Genomic DNA, 21,549 nt, shown 5'->3' with positions numbered 1-21,549 from the left:
AATAAGTGAGGAAGGTAGAGAAAGAAGGGGGGAAGGGGAATGAGAGAGGTAATAAGTGAGGAAGGTAGAGAAAGAAGGGGGGAAGGGGAATGAGAGAGGTAATAAGTGAGGAAGGTAGAGAAAGAAGGGGGGAAGGGGAATGAGAGAGGTAATAATTGAGGAAGGTAGAGAAAGAAGGGGGGGAATGAGAGAGGTAATAAGTGAGGAAGGTAGAGAAAGAAGGGGGGAAGGGGAATGAGAGAGGTAATAAGTGAGGAAGGTAGAGAAAGAAGGGGGGAAGGGGAATGAGAGAGGTAATAAGTGAGGAAGGTAGAGAAAGAAGGGGGGGAATGAGAGAGGTAATAAGTGAGGAAGGTAGAGAAAGAAGGGGGGGAATGAGAGAGGTAATAAGTGAGGAAGGTAGAGAAAGAAGGGGGGGAATGAGAGAGGTAATAAGTGAGGAAGGTAGAGAAAGAAGGGGGGGAATGAGAGAGGTAATAAGTGAGGAAGGTAGAGAAAGAAGGGGGGGAAGGGGAATGAGAGAGGTAATAAGTGAGGAAGGTAGAGAAAGAAGGGGGGGAATGAGAGAGGTAATAAGTGAGGAAGGTAGAGAAAGAAGGGGGGGAATGAGAGAGGTAATAAGTGAGGAAGGTAGAGAAAGAAGGGGGGGAATGAGAGAGGTAATAAGTGAGGAAGGTAGAGAAAGAAGGGGGGGAATGAGAGAGGTAATAAGTGAGGAAGGTAGAGAAAGAAGGGGGGGAGGGGAATGAGAGAGGTAATAAGTGAGGAAGGTAGAGAAAGAAGGGGGGGAGGGGAATGAGAGAGGTAATAAGTGAGGAAGGTAGAGAAAGAAGGGGGGGAGGGGAATGAGAGAGGTAATAAGTGAGGAAGGTAGAGAAAGAAGGGGGGGAGGGGAATGAGAGAGGTAATAAGTGAGGAAGGTAGAGAAAGAAGGGGGGAAGGGGAATGAGAGAGGTAATAAGTGAGGAAGGTAGAGAAAGAAGGGGGGGAGGGGAATGAGAGAGGTAATAAGTGAGGAAGGTAGAGAAAGAAGGGTGGGAATGAGAGAGGTAATAAGTGAGGAAGGTAGAGAAAGAAGGGTGGGAATGAGAGAGGTAATAAGTGAGGAAGGTAGAGCAAGAAGGGGGGGAGGGGAATGAGAGAGGTAATAAGTGAGGAAGGTAGAGAAAGAAGGGGGGGAATGAGAGAGGTAATAAGTGAGGAAGGTAGAGAAAGAAGGGGGGGAATGAGAGAGGTAATAAGTGAGGAAGGTAGAGAAAGAAGGGGGGGAATGAGAGAGGTAATAAGTGAGGAAGGTAGAGAAAGAAGGGGGGGAATGAGAGAGGTAATAAGTGAGGAAGGTAGAGCAAGAAGGGGGGGTGGAAACGACTGGAATAAGAAAGAACGAGAGAGAGAGAGAGAGAGAGAGAGAGAGAGAGAGAGAGAGAGAGAGAGAGAGAGTGGAAGATGAAGTAGGGGATGAAAGGTCAGAGAAAGAGGGAGAGAGAAAGAAGAATGAGGGAACAGGAGTAAAGAAAATGTAAAGAAAAAGGAAAGGGCCCTAATCTATTTTGGAACCCTCTGTGTTCCTAATCCTAGCCCCATACATCCTCAATCAATATTTACCTCAATCTGTGTCAGGTTGAACCAATAAATAGAACAAAAGGAAACCATTCAATAGAGACAAATATATAACATCTATGGTGCTAGTGCTTTCTCAAACTAAAGGAATATAATATAATAACAGCGACCTTCAGATTCATAAACTAAATGGTGATAAAAGGAGTGGTGATCTTTATAAACTAAATGGTGAAGTAAGTGGTGATCTTTATAATCTAAGTGGTGATCTATATAAACTGAGTGATGATCTTTATAAACTAAGTGGTGGCCTTCATAAACTGAGTGGTGATCTTTATAAACTAAGTGGTGGCCTTCATAAACCGAGTGGTGATCTTTATAAACTGAGTGGTGATCTTTATAAATTGAGTGGTGATCTTAATAACCTAAGTGGTGATAAAGTTAGTGGTGATCTTTATAAGCTAAGTGTGATCTTTAAAAACTTGAGTGGCGGGAAGTCTTGTTTTGATACACTATTAATGTTTTTTTCTAATGCATTTTAAAAATATGTTTTCCTCTCATTTTCCAAAATAAATTCATTTTTTTTTTTACTAATCCACTAACAATGCACACTGACGGCATTCATTCCTTAAACAACACAGAGCTAACGCCACGGCAACTTCCTCAGTGGTCAAGATCTTGAGCTTACACAGCATACAGATAGGAGGGATTTCTTTTGGTTCTTCAAACTTCAAAAGCCGCGAGCCTGAATACTTGACAAAGTCTGTGCACAAACTATACCAAGAGTGACGACACAACACTATTTCGTATCACGCTGTGTACGCGAAGGAAGACTTGCTTTAAAGTGAAGCTGAATATTGAGGTTTCTAATCGCTGCTGCGTCCAAAGTTTTAGGGCTTTCTCTAATGGGACGCCGAGATTAAACCTCCTTCACATAGCCTGGCCACTAGAATTGCGCCCAACACAATGTGAGCCACTTAAGGGTTGATCAACGGCATGAATTGAATAGGTACTGAGTACATAGATCGCAAGGTCTAAAATGGGTAGTTTACTTTTTACTTAGTAACTTAAAGTGACTATTAGCATATTCAATCCAAAGCAAAGTTCGGAGAGAGTAAAAAAAAAAAAAGTAGCAGCCTGGATTTGGACAATGTTGAGACACTTAAGTTAACTGAGATATCAAAGCTGTCTATCGTAAAGACTTCGGTAGCTCTGATGTATCTCTGGGCGTCTTGAATTAAAAGAACAAATCTATTTAGCCTTTAAAGAGACTAACAGATCACTAACATCTCTACGACTTTAACAACACAACTCAATTTAAGCGATTATAAGCAACGTGGAATCTACTAAGAGATTAAAGACATTTATTGAAAATTTAAACTAAGACTGTGCGGCCATGATTTACAGTTCTGGCAAAGACTTCTCTGCAGGGGACATTTCCAGGTGACAGAAGGAGAGGCAGACAAAAAAAAGCGATGGAAGAACAACATAAAGAAGGGCCCGTCAATCAAAGAAATTCTAATCCTGGCAAAAGTCTGAGAGGAATGGAAAAAGATGGTCAAAGGATCATGTGTGGTGCCCCACTAAGGAGCAGGTGAAGGTGATTAGTAGATGAGCCTGGCAAAGTCTTTGTATTCAATGGTTATTTTAAGTTGGGAAAAACTGAGGTTAAAGATTATTGTTTAATTAAATGTGATATTTAAAAACAGTTACTTGATTTATACTACTGTCACACAATAATTTCATACAACTTACTGAATTTTGAACAGATAATCGCTCCTTGCAAAAGCACAGTTGGGACAAATGCCAGAAATGTCTGGCAAGCTGCTCCCTCGTTGCAAAGGGAGCCTGTCGAATGTAAAGTCCTCCTGGGGGTATGACTCAAACGTTTGAGGATCGTCTGCGTAGTGTGTGATAAGGCTAGATGAAGAGAGGTTCTCCATGCTGGAAGTGCGGTAAGGAGGACTCTTCCCCGAGCTCTGCATGAGGTACGAGCTGGGCGTCCTACCTCCAGGGTAAGCAGGTAATGTGGCGGCCATGTATTCATTATGGGGACGTCTGCCATAAGGAGTGCTCACCTCATTAGCAGCGTACTGCTGGTAAGGGTGCCTGGACTTGACCAGACTGCTGTCTCTTCTGTCCTGATAAGGATCTCCCTGAGACTTCCGGTGCTGGATGGGACTGCTTTGAGAAGCTGGACGAAAATCTTGATCTATTTGCTTTGAATGGTGCTGTGTTGTACTTCGTTGCTGTCGCTGAGATGTAAGCTGCGGTCCACTTTTGGATTTCGAAGCCTTGAAAGAATCGAATGAGGGGGCGGGCGGTATTGTAGCAGCATACTCTTCACCAGTAGCTATAAAATATTTAGCTAGCCCAGGAATGCCCACTTTGGAATTGGTCACTACTTCTTCGTCGCTGACTGAGCTCCCAATGCTGGTCCCAAGCGGAGCCCCCATAGGAAAATATTTGCTCACATTGTTATTAATTTCTTCACGCAAGTTTCGCGGAGGCGAATCAAACTCCTCGCTGTCTGAGTGCCCCGCGTCTGCTGTCCTTTCAATTTCGGTTTGCTGGTTATAAAAGTTTTGGGCCTGTTTAACCCAAGACCTCGTTTGGCGGTAGTAAGGATCAGATCCTCTCTCTGGGTCATAATGTTGACCCCCTATTGGTGACTGGCCACCGCCACCGGCTCGTGGTGTATGGTGGAGTGAAGGTGGACCTTCCCCTTCCTGATCACTCAGAGTGTCATCATCGTCCCCGTAATCGCCACCTTCAAATTCGCTGTCCCCGGCCGCCCCGACAGTGAAGTCTAGCATGTAAGGGTTGCTCCCACCCCTTGTCAGCCTCTCATAGTCGAGGGCGCCGTCCTCGCCGTCGCCAACATCAAAATCAACATCCTCGTCCTTGAAGTCGTCGAGGTCGTCTTCCTCGTCCTCCTGCGCGAGGAAGCTGGCAAAGTCGTCCGCCTCAATGATAGTGCGGCGGCTAGCGATGCTCTCGTGTGATCGGTTGTGGGCTCCCCCATCGTCATCATCATTACCTTCTGGGATTTTCAGGTGCTTCGGATTATCCCCATCAACAGAGAATCCTGGGAGATTTGGATGCTCGACTCCGTTGTGAAAATCTGAGGGGACTATTTCAGCATCCCGAGGATGCTCTTCCATCATGTATCATAGACAAAATGGCTCAAACCTTATCACCGCCTCATAGAGAATAAACATGCTCTTTCCATTAAGTCCAGCAGCAACCACATGGTTAGGTCACACGTTTTAAAACTGCTCTGTTGTTAGTGTAGTCCACAGGAATGTCCAGGCAGGCGCCTCGAAATATTAACGAACACTTCACATTGCAATGCTCTCACATTAGGGTCGTCATACACATCATCTATGTTAATATAATATCACACGGAATATATTAAACATTGTTTTAAATCCGAGACATATTACAGCAGACATTAGAGGGACAATCCTAGTCATTAAGAATAGCAATCATCGAAACAAATGTTGACACAGTCCCCCCGAAAAAAAAAACTACTAAAAACTTATAAAATTATAAAAATGGGCTTCAAAATATGTTTATTTTCTGGGGGAGTGGTCATGCCCTATATCAATTTCTCACTTGACACCTTATGCATTGCCTTCTTGTTAATAATGGCATTATTAATTAATGAAAACGCTATAATGCAGTGATATCCAGCCTACCGGCCTTGGGTCATATCCGGCCTGCGAGACGGTGCTATCCGGCCATTCGAAACTTTATTTTAACAGCCCATTAATAAATGTTTGCGAATTTTTCTAAGTGATGCGTCCCGTGACCAATACTTTTTGTTACGGCCTTAAAAGGGTTGGGCATCACTGCCTTAACGTGAATATAGGGCCATCTCGTAGCAGACGGCAAGTCAATAAATGTAAACACTAAACTTTCTTTTGGAAGCCAACTAAGTTTCTTTTTTTTTTCACACGTTATATATCAATTTTATCAACAACAAAAATCTAAGCAAGACTATCGGAAACTATGAACAACAAACTATCAACAAATACAATCCTCTCTCCATCAGAACGAAAAGAGTGAACTGATAGTTGTGAAGATGTGGTTCAATGTGAACATGGCCTTACTGGTGTTATTGAATGATTATCTAATTGATTTAATTGTTGTGTAAATGGGCCAACCTCTCATTCAAGGAAGAAATTTTTTCTCTTTTGGTTAAATGTCTAAATAGGAGGCGCTGTGCCTAGTGCTTGGCTTTCCGAACCACCCAACATTAGTTGGGGAAAAGTAAAGGCGATTGGTTGCTGTACTGGCCACATGGCATCCTCGTTAACCGTAGGCCACAGAAAGAGATTACCTTTACATCATCTGCCTTATAGACCCCATGGTCTGAAAGGGGCACTTGATTTAATACTTTAAATGTGTAAGTGTATTTGGTGTTTTTAGGCGTTGCACTGCGCGTGTATAATAGGAAACACTACTAAGTAATTGTTGTTTTAAATTATATTCCACTTATATGCATACTTTATTTATTCTTAAAATTAAAAAAAGTAAACATTTTGTTCAAAATATATGTAGCTAGCGTGATAGAAAAGTCTTACAAATGTTTTTAAACATAAAAAAAAAATAAAAATAAACCGCTAAACATAAGTGAGCTAAAAATATGCTGATTTCTAGGTTTTGTCACTAAATAGTCTCCTGTATTTTTGAACTATTAATAGTAAATAGTTGTAAAAATTGTATATTTTTTATTTAAAAAAATTTCTTGCATAATTCATTTTAAAAGTTTAACTTTTCGATTTCGAAACTTTAGACATTGCATCAGAACTTTGAAAGATCTAAATTGTGTTATCGGATTTTCAATATCTTTTCTAGTTTTTTGAGATAAACGGGACAGGCGGACCGACGGACAGACAGACCACACAAAACTAATATAGGCTATTCCCCTTTCGTGGGGCGGTAAAAAAAAAAAGTGAACATCCTGTTATTATTAATATTTTTCATATGTCGTCTGCTCTGAGAACTCAAGGAAGATTGACTTAACATCAAAATGTCTGATCTTGCAAACCGAGAAACAAAAGAGAAGGGGATTAATGGGGGCGAGAGAAACATTCAGATCTTGGCCCAAGAAATCAAAAAGGGAGTTCTCTCAGATAAAAGAGATACTCCCGATAAGCCCCTTGGGGAATGCCGTCTGCTTAGGTCACGAGTGCAGTATTAACTTCTAACTGACCGAAAAAGTTAAATGAGCGAAACGTCAAGTTTTTATAGAAAGAATTGCCCGGGCAATGCTTTTCAGCTTTAACGTGGGGCCCTGGTGGAAACGATTACGTCAATAAGGAAGAAGAACAGAACCCCTGTTGGGATGCTTTAGGACCGCGCCCACATTGCACTATCTGGGATGAAGAGAGCTCCAATAAATATGTACAGGTCATTCCTCAAGGAGACAATGTTATGATGGACACCCACACGGCTGATAAGTTTCTTCAGTGTTCTCGGCCTTCAGCCTCAACTCTAATCCAAGCATCATGGGATACGAGTCACCGTTAATAAGGATGTAATAAATTTACATTGCTTGGAATGGGAATTCCAGACAAAACAGTTGTTGATGGAAGGTAGCTTCCTTGGGCCAGAGTTCCAAGAGTCTTTGACTCAACTTTTAGGACATGCAATCACAGGCATAGAGTTCCATGAGTCTTAGACTCAACTCTTAGGACCAGCTACCATAGGCCTATAGTTCCCTGAGTCTTGAAAGGCGCATCAAGAGGAATGAAAGGGCTTTTAGTTCTGATTTTCCACAATGCACTTTAGAGTAGCCATCTTTTAATATGGGCATGTATATTTTCCTCGTAAATGGTTAGGATACAATTTATAGGACCAAAATCTAGTAAGATATACGTTTTGTTTTTGTTTATTTTTATTTTTTTTGAAGCACACAGTTTGCCTCTAAATAGTCAAACAAACAAAATCTATTTTGAACGAGCAAAGCCTAGGCTATTTAAATAATGCCCCCCCCCTTTTTTTTCAATTTATAGTAAGCCAAATGTAAATAAAATCCCCCCCCCCCAACCACAGTAACACACACTCATTGTTACAGAAAATTGAATTTGTATCGTTTTGGCAACAATCTTGTCATCTGGACCATTTCTGTCAGCTATGCTCATGGTTATGTCAGAGATATAATTATTTTAAAACCAAGTGGATTCCGCTTTTTTTAATTTTTTTTTTTATTTATTTATTTTATCGAAGATCGTCTAAATTGTTTTCGGAATAGGATAAGCTTACAATCAGTTTTGTTAATGCACAATGTATATATGAAGCCCTAAATCTCTAGCTTACAGTCGCCAAACAAACTCAACAACAACTCAACATTAGATTGTAATATATAGATCTACATCATTTATATAATCTATAGAATCCACGTCTCTGTATTGAGATTAGTGGCTAGATCTATACAGAATCCACGTCTCTGTATTGAGATTAGTGGCTAGGTCTTTATAGAATCTAAGTCTCTGTATTGAGGTTAGTGGCTAGACCTATATAGAATCCACGTCTCTGTATTGAGAGTAGTGGCTAGCTGTACTCAACTATCTAGACCTATATAGAATCTATGTCTCTGTATTGAGAAAGCTGAATCTGATACTAAGCAGAAGAGACAAAAAAATGTTATTATCCATCGGTTGACGGTCTGGGCCAATGACTGATGAAGGACTAACATGCCGTCCACTCATCTGTCTTCTATCCTATTTGTGTCGCCCCCCCCTTTTTTTTATTCGATCTGTTATCATGATCAGACCATCGTTCTTTGGGGGCATTGCTAGATTAAGCTCTCTATTTATCTAAGGTTACAATAAGTAAAATCTGAAGACTTAAACATATCTTAAGACGTAAACATATCTATTTCTTTCTTTTTTTTCCCAAACTTCAGTTGGTTAAGACTTTTTATCTCTATTTCCCACAACATCGCTATAATTTCTCTATCTAGGTTACAGCTTTTAATGATACTTCCATGATTAGACTTCTACCAGCCTGTGACTTAATAACAAGAGCTAAGTTCAAGGTTGTTTTAATTGCATAGACCAGTGTTTCCCAAACTTTTTCCTTAACGGAACACTTCGCACATTCTGAGTATTTACCGGAACACATTGCTTTTTTTTCTTTTAAAGAGGTTAATTCACGGGTGGCCTACTTGTTAATTACTCCAGTACTTTGTGAAACACCTATTCACACCTCGCGGAACCCCTAACACAGTTTGGGAAACAGTGGTATAGACAATAAACATATTACATTTTGAGAAACAGCAGTTATTTTTCAATAGAACTTAAAATAGCCAAGGGAATTACAAATAAACAGCAGGGATCTTTCTATAAGATGATAAAGATTCTTTCGTCTTTCCTGTCTATTGGACAATGCTGATCTAGTGATTACTAAACGACCAAACAACAAAAACCTCTAGGCCTATAGTCTGGATCGAGATCATGAAGGGAAATTCGTTTGGTGGTAAATTATGAATTAAAATATCGAGATACGCCGAGAACTATTAAACCTCAAATGCGAAACATTGCAGCAGTGAGTGGTAAGGAAAACGTATGTCCACAGTTCCCTAGACAAAACATTTAATGGTGAAGATAAACATAGTCTAGATCTGTTTCATTTTCTGGTGGACATGTTCAGACATTAAAATACCTAGATCTGTGTCGATTGGAATCTAATCGAGAAAACTGAGTAGACAAAACATTTAAAGGTGAAGATAAACATTTAGACCCCTATATAGTATATATCTATCTCAGTTTCTGGTGGGCATGTTCAAACCTTAAAATACCTAGATTTGTGTCGATTGGAATCTAATCTAGAAAACTGTAACAAGGCACAAGTATTATTTTTTTAGAGAGATAATCGTTAGTTTAATTAACTTAATAAGCCAGTTTGACTAAGCAACGAACGTAAATCTAGATCTCACAATTAAGACGAGTCCAAAATTAGAACGTAGGCTATAATGTTCACTTATGAAGGACCGTCTGTAGTTTAAAACTATTCCGTGTCCACAATGATAAAGTTTTTATAAAAATCTAGATCTTAAGGTTTTCATTACTTGATCATAAGATAAGCTTGAAGACACGTTTGGAACCGAGTTTTATCAAGTAAGAAATTAACGGAAATAATGCACACTAATAGTAGAGATAGACCAACAATCTAGATTTAACTCTAGATTTTATCTAAGCTAGATGTAGAAATCTAGATCTAGAATCTATATATTATATATTGCATATCTGGGTAAACACAAAACTGTCAGATCTAGATTCTAGTTCTAATGTAAAGATAATATTCAGGAGCAGCCTACTCGTACTGACATTATAATTGTTATTATTTACATCTAGATCTAAGATGATAGTCATTGATATCCAAATCTAGATTCTATATCGAATCTATATAATATTGACCTAGTCTAGATCTAGTCTAGATCATAGCTATTCGATTCATAGTATCGCTAGTAAAATACATTATATATATTAAGGTCTATCCCGATTGTTTAAATAGAAATAATACTCCAGGAATGTCTACACATTATATTGAAGAAGACACAGTCCATGCACTACACGAATTCCTACCAATAACACGGTAATTGTGTCAAGAGAGAGAGGGGGGGGACACGGCGCACACACAAGACACCTCAACACACTCCTTTTGGGAGATCACGCAAGTCAAACGTCACCCCTCCCCTTACCCCCCAAAAAACTTTTTTTTAATGTCAGAAAAAAAATATGAGAGGAAAAAGAGAGGTGCAAATAAGAGAGGGGGAAAAAACTGGGGGAAGGGGCGGAGTTTAATCTCAGCACATTGGGAGGTATCGCCCTCGGAGTTCGTATCGATACTAGACTTAAGCGAAAACTAACATATTGGAAGGAAAAAAAAGACAAGTAGCCACGATTACAACAAGTTGTTCGGATCTGACCCTTTGTCGCCAAGGAATGCGTGTCTGCGCAACTCTGCTATTCCCCCTCCTCCCGAATGGCCCTCCTGAGTCCCTGACGTTTATTCCACTTCAAGAAATGTGACGACTCAGGAGTGCCCAGAGAATAAGCCAATGTCGTCTGTTCACGAAACTTCACACAGGTTACTCCCCTTTACACACACACACACACACCTTTCAAGTCCCCCTTTTCCTGTCATCCTCGTGCCAAAGGACGAAAAACTATATCCTCCTTTTAGTTGTGTGTTAGATCGCGGACCACGCCCACAGCGTCAAACGAGAAACGAATTGTGACGTCACAAAAGGGACGGCACTAAAATAGTTTATCAGCGTAGCAACGAAATGTTTAATTTGGTATCGGAGTGGACGGCTTGCCTAAAATAGATTCTCAGATGTAAGACACACATCTATTTTATCCTTCATTAAGACCTTATAACTAGCAATAGCAAAAAAAACAAAAAACAAACGTTTCCGTGGAGGGATCATTAGGAACTACGACTAAGTCAATGGGACTAATTAAGTACGAGAGTATTCACAAGCGGTCATCCAGGGACGCTTATATCACTTACACTTTTCTCTTGATACCGTTATAAAATACTACATTGCTTCATTACCTACACTATGAATAATTAGATTCTAGATCTGAATCATAAGTTGTAGGTACCACTTTAGTTGAGCGTTGTTATTGGTATTCTTTTATAATCAAAACAGATTTCGATGTTGTTAATGCAATTACAGTTGCAAATCGTGGACGCGATGAACGAAAAGAGAAAAAAAAAAAAAAAAAGCAATTGGTGCTTAGAATCTTGTGGAAGCTCCAAAAAAAAAAAACAACAACAAACTTTGTAGAAAACACCAAAAGACTGCGGAGACGTCCAGAAATGTCACAACGTTGTCCATTATGTAATAGGGAAAAGGAGAATTTTTGAATGCGGGAGTTTATTGTGGTTCTAATTTAAATATAATCACTTCTGTCAATACATTGCTTCTACTATCCACTGAAGTCTGTGTAAGGTTACTTGATCAGGCCTATTAGGCCTACTGCTTCTTTTCAAACATACGGAGCGGTGGTGGCTGAGTGGTCAAGCGCTTGGGGCCTCGAATCTCTGAAAAGTTTTGGGAATCTGAATTTCGGGAATTTTTTATGGCGCTCCTGAGTCTACTCAGTGTGGCATTGGTTGTGGAAAGTAAATGCAGCTGGTTGTTGTGCTGGCCGCATGAATCCTTCGTAACCGTTGGCCAAGGAAGCAGATGACCAATACATCATCTGCCCCGAGTATCGCACGGTCTGAGAGAAAAAGTGTGTGTGGGGGGGGGATACTTTTCAATTCTGAGTCACTCATTCTCAGAAGTCGTTTCTTTTTATTCCATAGTAAAAACGTGTACATGGTTAAGTAAAGTCAAAGTTTTCTTGCAATTTACGGCCACCCCTGTTCAGGAAATGTTTTAGTAGTTTTCAAAGTGATGTTTTTCCCTTAAGTAAATAGTATACGAGAATCACAACGCAGGTTATATGTAAAAGATTTGGACTAGCTGTAATGTATAAATATCTCAAGTCTCCCCAACTTTTAGCATACACCGATAATTAGCATGGGACTGAGCCTTATTGAATTTCGCTGTCACAATTGTTTGATTGGTGGTGGCCTATCACTATAGACTTGCAGAAAGAAGTGAGAGAGCAGGTTCTGCATCCATCAGTGGGTGTCAACACAGAATGGACAGAGAGAAACTCAGACCTATGTCTAATATCAAGATGTCGGAGAAAAAGTTAAAAGTATTTCTGAGGGCAAAACACTTTCCCCGCATCAACATGGCACACTCACAGAAACGCACATACACAGGAAATGGATAGGCTAATAGGGAAACGAACCCCTCTTCTCCCCCAACACACAATATGGGCAAATAGATTGATGTAGCTGGAATGTAAGAAATCTCACTAAATTGAAAGTCTCCAGCATCCAGGTTGCTCCATTTCCTGTGACGGAATTTTTCACCGTAGTGGCTGGTTCAGTAAAGGAACACAAATGTTTCTCCTCTAGGGCCCGGTTGGCATGAAACCGAGTCCCAGAAACGGTTGTAGAAGTGAATCTCTTTAAGAGGTCAGCTTAAAGCCAATGTCTCATTCCTGGCCGTTAGCTGAGAGCTTTCCATTGGGCAAATAACGTTGCTTGGACTCTGCTGATTCACTAGTTTGTGTCTGTGGGGCACGGGCTCTATTAAATAGCATGGTACCATTGAGCAGTATGTCCGTGTCATGAAGCATAACATCCATTATTGTTGCAAAGACTATATCGGGAGAGAGGGGACTTGTGTGTGTTTGGGGAAGAAATGTCATGGCAGATGTCAGGGGCATGTATGGAGAGACTGAATGCATTGTTCCTTTGTTGTTATGCTGGTATGAAAGAGTTAAAAGCCATTTGTTTATATTGTCTCATGGCATGAATGTGAACTGAATGCTTTGAGTTTGAGTGACTGGGAGTTTTGTGAGTGGTTGGACTTAGTGATTTAGTTATTTTATGAGAGTGGAAGAAGTCAGGCACTTGTGTTCTATCATGGACATTTTTTTTCTAGAGTTAAACTTATTTCAAAATAGTTTTTTGTGGTTCATTGTGTGTATATCTTTATGCAAGTTAACCCATATTATCGATCTGCAGTGATCAAAGTCACACTGTTTTAAGTACCCCAATGGAGCCAAGTAAAGGTACTGACCGCAGAGAAGGGTGTGACAGAATAGGCATAGCAGAGAGAGAGAGGGAGAGAGAGAGTGAGGGAGAGAGAAAGAGAGGGAGAGAGAGAGAAGGAGAGATAGGTGACAAAGAGAGACATAACACACAGAGAGAGAGGTTAGTGGAGGTGGACCAAACTATCCCAACTGACCTGTTCAAGTCCTTCTGTGTCTTGTAGGCCATCTCCAGCTCATTGTCCTCATTCACCAGGACATCATTGCCGCCATAGGACTCTCTGGCAATGGAATGCGTGGTGATGGTTCGGTCTGCTAGCATGGCCTTAAGCTGTAGGCACTCCTCCCTGCGTCTCTCTAGCTCGTCTGCCATGGCCTCGAACTGGGCTGAGGAAACAACAAGGCTTTCAATTATCTACCATTCCACCATTCTGTGGTATAGTACAAAGCAAGGAGATGGACTACTCAGATAAATGACACCTTATGGTCCTAACATCTATAAGATGGTCCTTATGGTCATAATATCTATAGATGGTCCTTATGGTCCTAATATCTATAGATGGTCCTTATAGGCCTAATATCTATAGATGGTCCTTATGGGCCTAATATCTATAGATGGTCCTTATGGGCCTAATATCTATACATGGTCCTTATGGGCCTAATATCTATAAGATGGTCCTTATGGGCCTAATATCTATAGATGGTCCTTATGGGCCTAATATCTATAAGATGGTCCTTAAGGTCCTAACATCTATAGATGGTCCTTATGGGCCTAATATCTATAAGATGGTCCTTATGGGCCTAATATCTATAGATCTTTAATGTGAGACATTTAGATGCGTATAGAACTATAATTTGAGACGTATTTATAAATGTAATGATTTTTAAAACTAAAGATCTTAAATTTGAATCTATTATACAAGTACATGTCGTTGATAATGAGGCTTACTTATGAATGTGTGAATCTTTAATGTCAGGCATTTATATCTATATATAAGTTGATAATAAATCATGGGGCAGATAGTGCTACGGCCTCCTGTTTCAAAGGTGAACAATGATGTTTAGTGGCGATCACAAGGACTTAACATTTTTACTCGCAATAAAAAAAAAAGGGGGGGGGGCGGGCGAAGGTAGGTTGAATCCTATAGGATTTTCAAAATACGACCAAATAAGATCTCATATCCTTCCAAATAAGATCACAGACCCCTCGTTTCGCCATCCAGGCACTCGAACCAGTCGCCCACCAAGTTATTATCATTCACAATGAAGTTGTTAAAGATAACATCGCCTGCTATGATTATAATTCTCTTGGGTGCCACTTGTAAAAGGGGTGACAGGCTTACCATAAAACATTGCACTATCAGATCAACAAAATGCATTAGAAATTTCCTGATCGGACAGAGCCAGTCTGTTACATGCATCAAATGCAAATAGAAAAAAAGATATTTGTATTTTCTTTGTCTTCCTATTATTCCGACGTGTTTTAATTATTGAGAATAATGTGAACGCTCGTTTAGGGGGATAGGAAACATTATCAACCCAACTTTAAGATTTAAAAAATCATCATAAATACAAATAGTACAGATGGTGAAGAGGAGGAATCGTAGGGTCTGGACAAGTTCTAGGCATGTTTTATTTCAGGCATTATTTCTTGTCCCATTGAAGTCCGGTGGATCGTTAGACTATAAAATGCACACTTTCTGAAATCATTTCCACGTGTAGCTGTTCCACCAAGGACACGCCATCATTAATGGCTAAAAAATTTTGTTTTGGTCACATTTATAAAATATAGTTTTGTGATCTCATTCCAGCTCGAAATTGTTAGCCATTGTGCTGGCCACATAACACCATCGTTACCCCTTCCTATAAAAACAGGAGAGCACTTCTAAACATCATCTAAACAAAGGCCCGCTATTGACAGTTATTGCACGCATACTTTTTTTCCCCAAACAAAGGTTCGTGGCCAAGTTGAAGAACATATTTCTTTTAGATGTTGAAATAATCAACTAAATCTTCTTGGTAAAAAAAAAAAAGAATAACATGGAAAGTGAGGGGAGGGAGGGGCGGGACGCAATATAGATCTAACGTTCTGATTCAGTGATGCCCAAACGACGACCGGCGGGACATATCCGGTCCGTATAACAGTGCTAGTCGAATCCTCAAAACTTACGACCACAGTGCAGCATAAAGAAGCCACAGAGGTTCGCATCCATTGAACACCAATGATATGTCCGACACGCATACGGCCCACCGGGCATTAAAAAAAAAAGGTTTGGGCACCACTGCTGATCAAAACAGACTGGAGACGAGATAACTTTGACCTACGCAATGACAACCTGAGGCGAAAATAAAAGTTGAATGCAACGAATATGGATTGGGGATCGGAGAGGAGAGAAAAAAAGGAGGCAGGAGGGTAAAAATGGGGTAGCAATATTTGAACATGAAACGTTAACTCTGTGGAGTAAAGTAGAAAAAAAAAAAAGTAAAGTGAAGTATAGTTCCCCTTTCAGACCTTGCGATCTATAGGACAGATGATGTTGAGGTCATCTGTTTCTTTTCAGTATCAACAAACAAAAAAGTATGTACCAATGCAGGTAGATCTAGAAGTGAGCCACAACTAGTGAGCACTGCCGGAAATACTTTTTTTTAAGGGTTTAACAACCTTTTGTTGCCAAAGATAAAAAGGCATTTTAGGAAATAAGTAAAATGCATCTAATTCATTAACAGCTCCACCATCTGGGAATCTGAAGTCTTTAGTAGAATACAGCTTGAGAAGACAGATACAAAGTAGTATAACATTGAAAGGGGTGTAACTCAAATGTACCACTGAACTTTTCCAGTTATCTTTCTTTTAATTCGTTTGAAAGGGTCCGAAATTTTGGAGACTAACTATAAAAATAAATTAAACAAACTTTGATAGTTAGAATATAGATCGATCTAATCATTTCTAATCGTAAAGGTAACGCGACTTAACATTCATCTAGATCAAGGTCTGGTCTAGGATCGAGGAATCAGTCTTAACTGGTATTTGTCTAATGGTCATAGAACTAACCGTAGATTGAAACTTGCAAAGGAGAACCGCCCGCGCATGGTGGCTGAAGTCCAGGAGGCACGGGTGCCTCGCCATGCGCCTTGCTCTCCTGCCAGACTATAATCGGCATTAAGCAGATGACACTGACGGGGGGCAGGGCGCCGTGGCGGGGAGCTACAGCCAAGGTACGAGATCTACCTGGGTCGCACATCACAGCGTCTCCGGGCTTCGGAGGTGCAGTGCAGACGCCGGCCGGGGGTGTCCCGGGCTCCTTCGATGGCTGGCCACGGCTGGGTTCCAACAGCAAGAACAGGGGCGGCGAGAAGAGTCCGTAGGCTTTGAGCAGGTTGGTCAAGACAAACTTGTAGACGACGCTTAGGCCGAGATGGTGAAACATGGCGGCCATTTGAAAAGCACCAAAAGTGTCCTCAATCTCATACTTCTCTGACAATAAACGCCATCACGCTGGTGGTTCCAGCATTAAAAGGACAAAAAGGGGCTCGGCGTTGTTATGAATTTGCCGCTTTCTCTTCCTTTTCGATTGTAAACACATGCACACATTGTGCTGACGTCAGATCGCGGTGTGCATCGATGAGAACCTAAGTGAGCATGTTGCACAATCGGGTAAATCCGAAAATATTAAATAGCGCATTCTTAAAATTCTTACTGGCATAGAGGAACGAGCAACTGGCAAAGACGCTTTACGAAAGAGCTTGAGCTTGCCAACCCTTGTAAAGATGATAGTAGACCCTACGTACTTTTGAGTCCCAGAGAGAACAAATCGCAGAGGAAAGGCGCAGAAGACAAAAAGGCGCACCTCGACCACTGCAGCTAACGTGAAATGCTACTATCTTTCTTATTTAAGGTGCCTGTGTCACGTCAAGGCGGTGTTGCAACGTGTCCTCGTTGAAGTCTTGTTTCGACATATTTGCTTCCCTTTCTTCTCCATATAAACAAGTGTACACTAGTGCTTCTATTTACTTTTAATTTTTTTTGTGTCTCAATAATTTAATAATATGTAAAGAAACGCAAAAAAGAACGTCCTCGTTTAACATGGCGCAGCACTTTCATGGATGATCTCCAGGCATTGGACTGCAAACATTGCTGGTGGCCGGTTTTCTATAGACACAGTTTGCTGCCCAATGCGCCTAACGTTTGTCGGAGTCTAAGTAAGGGGACAACTGTTGCCTACAAAGTAGACCGTGACCATGTATTACTATTTTGTTGTTGATTTGTTTTGTTTGTTGTTTTAAGCTTATAAAAAATCGAACTACCGACTTATATCTGAGCATTTACACAAAGCTGCAGTGGAAGATACGTTTGATGCTGAAATTCAACTTATCCAGCTAAAGAGAATCCAAAATATTTCTCAAATATGATAGTAAACAAAACGGAATTCATGAATGAAACTTATGTTGTTGTTTGTTTTTCAGACCAAGGATGGGCAACAACAAATCTATTTTTTAACCCGAGATGGCCATCGACAAATCTATTTTCTAACCCGAGATGGCCATCGACAAATCTATTTTCTAACCCGAGATGGCCATCGACAAATCTATTTTCTAACCCGAGATGGCCATCGACAAATCTATTTTCTAACCCGAGATGGCCATCGACAAATCTATTTTTTAACCCGAGATGGCCATCGACAAATCTATTTTTTAAATAGAGAAAGGGCCAGCTAAGACTTTATTCAGACCAAGGATGGCCAGCAATGTATCTATAACTGCAATTTCAAATGAAAGTATACAGTATTCAGTCAAAGAAGTAAAACCACAGACATTCCAACTCAAAACAGCATTGGCATAAATATTGTGAACTGGTTTCTAATCCTAGTGTGTTTCATTTGTTTAAACAGAAAATTAATGTTTATGTGTTTGTAAAATGTTTAATATGTTTCAGATGTTCCCTCAGAATTGAAGATAATTTACTTCCAAGTCCAAACCTCCGGCAGGATGACGTGGAATGGGAGCGAGCAGGGTTTGAACCAGGGACCATCAATACGTCCGAACGATAGTCAAGCGCCAAGCGCCCGAACGATAGTCAAGCGCTCAAACCGCACAACCAGGCAGCAATCCAATGTTGTAGGGTGCTATCATCAGTGTGTCAGCTTCACTGACAATGACAGCTTCACTGACAATGACAGCAAATGTGTGGCCAGAAGAAATAAACAAGAGGTGGGAAGTGATTATTGGAACGTCATTTTTAGAAACCGGGCAAAAGGGTGGGGGTGGAGGGGTTGGTAATGAAGGGAGACGTGTAAAGAGTCTCACCCTTGAATGTGGAAACCTCGTCAGCCATCTTGGTGGAACCTGCAAGTTGTCAGGGGAGGGCATTCGGGAAAAGAGAACAGACGAGATAGATAGGAAGATTGGCGGCAATGAAGATGGAGAGGAAGAAGAGGAGAGACAAGAGAGAGGCAGCAGACGACAAAAGAGAGAGAGAAAAAAAAAACAGATATCATAAGAAGTCTTGTACAGACTTTTGAACATCAATAGAAAAAATAAGACTTTTAAAATAACCAATTACTTGGGGAGTCATTGCAAATATCACACATAACAATTAGTTACAATACATTAAGTATTTCTTAATTAATCTTGATTAATCTAATGCAAACCTCAGCTCAAGCTATGACAAATTTCATTCCATTGACTAACTAAAGGAGAGAATCATTTTCTTAGCATTCATTATACCCTCATTTGTAGTCTAGCTCTTGTAAAGTACTTTAAAGTGCTGTACTACTGGTCTAATAAATAGTTGAACATTCCTACTTAACAAGTGGCTAATATATTGTTCCAATGGCTAAAATCAATCTATACCACACCATAGACAAGGATCCACCTCTTGTTTTTCAATAATGTTAATAAAGTAAGTGGACAAGTATGACTTTTAAAAAATGTGAATTATGAACATCTATTAGATTATTAAACATGAACATTCCTATTACATTTATTATCTGGAAAGCTGGGCACTCTTTAGTTCTATTGATATATAAACTCCAAGAAATATTTGAAATCTAATTTACACTGTCTATTAAAGTACTAAAAATGGTGATCTTTGTACCAAGTGCTTATAATCATCAAGGGAAAAATTGTAGAAAAAAGAAATATAAGAAATAAAAGATCCATAACTCAAGAGCATTGTCTTAACAGATTTTAACTCAAAAAAATAAATCTTTTTAAACAAAAAAGTACAATAAACTAGAATAGAAAAGGTTAAAATACCATGAAAAAAAACTATGGCAAAATACAAAAATCAAAATAAAATAATTATTTTTTTTACCACTAATTTCCTCCGCTAACCAAAAAAAAACAGATACATTAAAGGCAAAACAAAAATATACAGGGCTGCACAAATGTATGAAATAATGCACTACTGACACCAATTAATTTAATTAAATTAGTATGGCATTTAAAATGATTGTGTCGAATGCCTACTAGTTTTAGACAGTACTTTGTAATCCATAGTTTCACTTCTTTCTGGATTCATTGAAACAAAGGGAAACAGAGAGCATGCTGAGTGAACAAGAGAAACACAGTCTTCAACAAATCAAAATCTAAGTTAAGGTCTAAAAGAAATATTAGAATTCTTCAAAAAAAAAAAAAAAGAATTGTTAGAACATGAAGTCAAAAGAAAGACTAAATGAAAAGCATAAAACAAATCTAGACTCTAAGATTTGTTTGCAAAACAATTCAGTCAGGGAGAAATTCCTAGTTTTTGAAAAAAAATTTGAAACTAATGAACAAAGAAACAAGTGAATGACATAAAAGAGTTCAAACATGAATAAATAAGAAAGAATTTTCTTTATGATCAACAGAAATGTTGAGATCATGCTGGGTGGAGAAGACTATACCTTCTTCCTCTGCTTCACTGGACTCAGAAGTAGGGTCTGATTGATGAAATGAAACAAATCACATGACAACCTACTCATGCACAATACTTTGGTTGCTCATTTGGCAGTTATTCAGAAAAGTTCCACAAAGAACTTCTCCCTCTACAGATAAAAGTGATTTTATTTGAGGCTAACTCAATTGACAATGTGTACATGACTTTGCTAGTTCTAAACAACCTAAAATAAAGCGTTGGCACAAAAGTGAAGCCATTCGCTGTTGAACTCAGGGTCTTGGAGTATCTGACATGAGATGAGGACAACAAAAAAAATATTGTTCTTTAGGACTCCTTTGTGAACTGCACTGTCCCTGTAGCTTGCTAGGACTTGGAAACACTAATATGCTATAATGTGCGTTGATAAGAAGGCCCGGAGGCTGAGCGGTAAAGCGCTTTGCTTCCGAACCGGGGTCTTTGGGTTCGAATCCTGGTGAATATTGGGATTTTCAACTTCGGGATCTTCTGGAGCCTCAGACCACAAGGTCTGAAAGGGGAATTTTACTGTTGATGTGGTGAGATGATAACAGCCAAATAGAATATTACTTTTATTTTCAACGTCGCTAACACATTCCCACTTTTTTTTATGTTAAATATGATAATGGAAAGTTAGTTTAAGTATTTAAAAATAAAGTTCCCCCTTTCAGACCTTGCAATCTATGGGGCAGATAATGTTTTCTGTTTATGTATCCCATGGTTAAAAAGGATGTCATGTGGCCAGTACAATGACCAACCGCCTTTACTTTTCCCTAACTAATGTCAAGTACCAGTTGGAGCTGGGTGGACTCAGAGGCGTCCTAAAGATCCCGTAATAAGAAATCCCAGTCTTCTACAGGATTTGAATCTGGGACCCCTTTGGTACGGAAGCCAAGTGCTTTATCACTCAGCCACTGCGCCTCCAAGTTTAAGTATTTGACCGACATAAATTAAACTAAATATTTATTTTTTTTGGCATGTATTAGATTAGATCCATTACAATATATACACATCTAGTTCTAGTGCCTCTAAAGTTAGTAAGCTCAGTAAAAACCACAAAAAAATACCACAAACAATATGCCTGATGAAGTTCAAGTCAAAACTCACCAAAAAACTCCTGGCCAGCTTTGGAGTTGCTCTTCTTTGTGTTCTCCATGGGCACAGACTCAGCGATAGACTTCATCAGTTTGCTCACTTCTCGTTTCAGCTTGTCGTTGTCATTCTGTAAGTCCTGCATCTGTGGAGATAGAACAATACAATCTTTAGAAATGCATTAGTAACATTTTTTTTTTTGCTTACAGTGAACTAACAGACTAGATGGATCAACTGAAAATCAGTAAGATAAGGTTAGTCCGCATTATTGTTGAAAAAAACAACAGAAATCAGTTATGGAGGTATTCAAATACAAATTAAAGAAAAAATATGCATTTTTTATAAAGTGTGGAAAAATAGTGTGAAAAA

At 39.6% G+C, this 21,549-nt stretch overlaps 1 protein-coding gene across 10 annotated transcripts in view; it reads right to left on the bottom strand.

The window, feature by feature from the left end:
* LOC106062952 (unconventional myosin-Va-like) overlaps nucleotides 1-21,549 on the bottom strand; it is a 99,820-nt gene that overhangs the window by 18,720 nt on the left and 59,551 nt on the right. For 7 of the 10 annotated variants that reach the window (XM_056016981.1, XM_056016988.1, XM_056016984.1 and 4 more), the window contains 3 exons: nucleotides 21,196-21,325; nucleotides 18,501-18,539; nucleotides 13,394-13,583 (listed from right to left, as the gene is read on the bottom strand). In XM_056016981.1, coding sequence (XP_055872956.1) covers nucleotides 13,394-13,583; nucleotides 18,501-18,539; nucleotides 21,196-21,325 — 359 coding nt within the window. Of the gene's footprint in view, nucleotides 1-13,393; nucleotides 13,584-18,500; nucleotides 18,540-19,509; nucleotides 19,525-21,195; nucleotides 21,326-21,549 lie in introns of all 10 variants that reach the window. The other 3 variants (XM_056016985.1, XM_056016990.1, XM_056016983.1) reach the window with 2 other exon arrangements.

Source organism: Biomphalaria glabrata, chromosome 18 (assembly GCF_947242115.1).
Source record: "Biomphalaria glabrata chromosome 18, xgBioGlab47.1, whole genome shotgun sequence".
NCBI classification, from domain to species: domain Eukaryota; kingdom Metazoa; phylum Mollusca; class Gastropoda; family Planorbidae; genus Biomphalaria; species Biomphalaria glabrata.
Note: the sequence above shows the minus strand (reverse complement) of the source record. Positions and strands in the feature narration are given on the sequence as shown.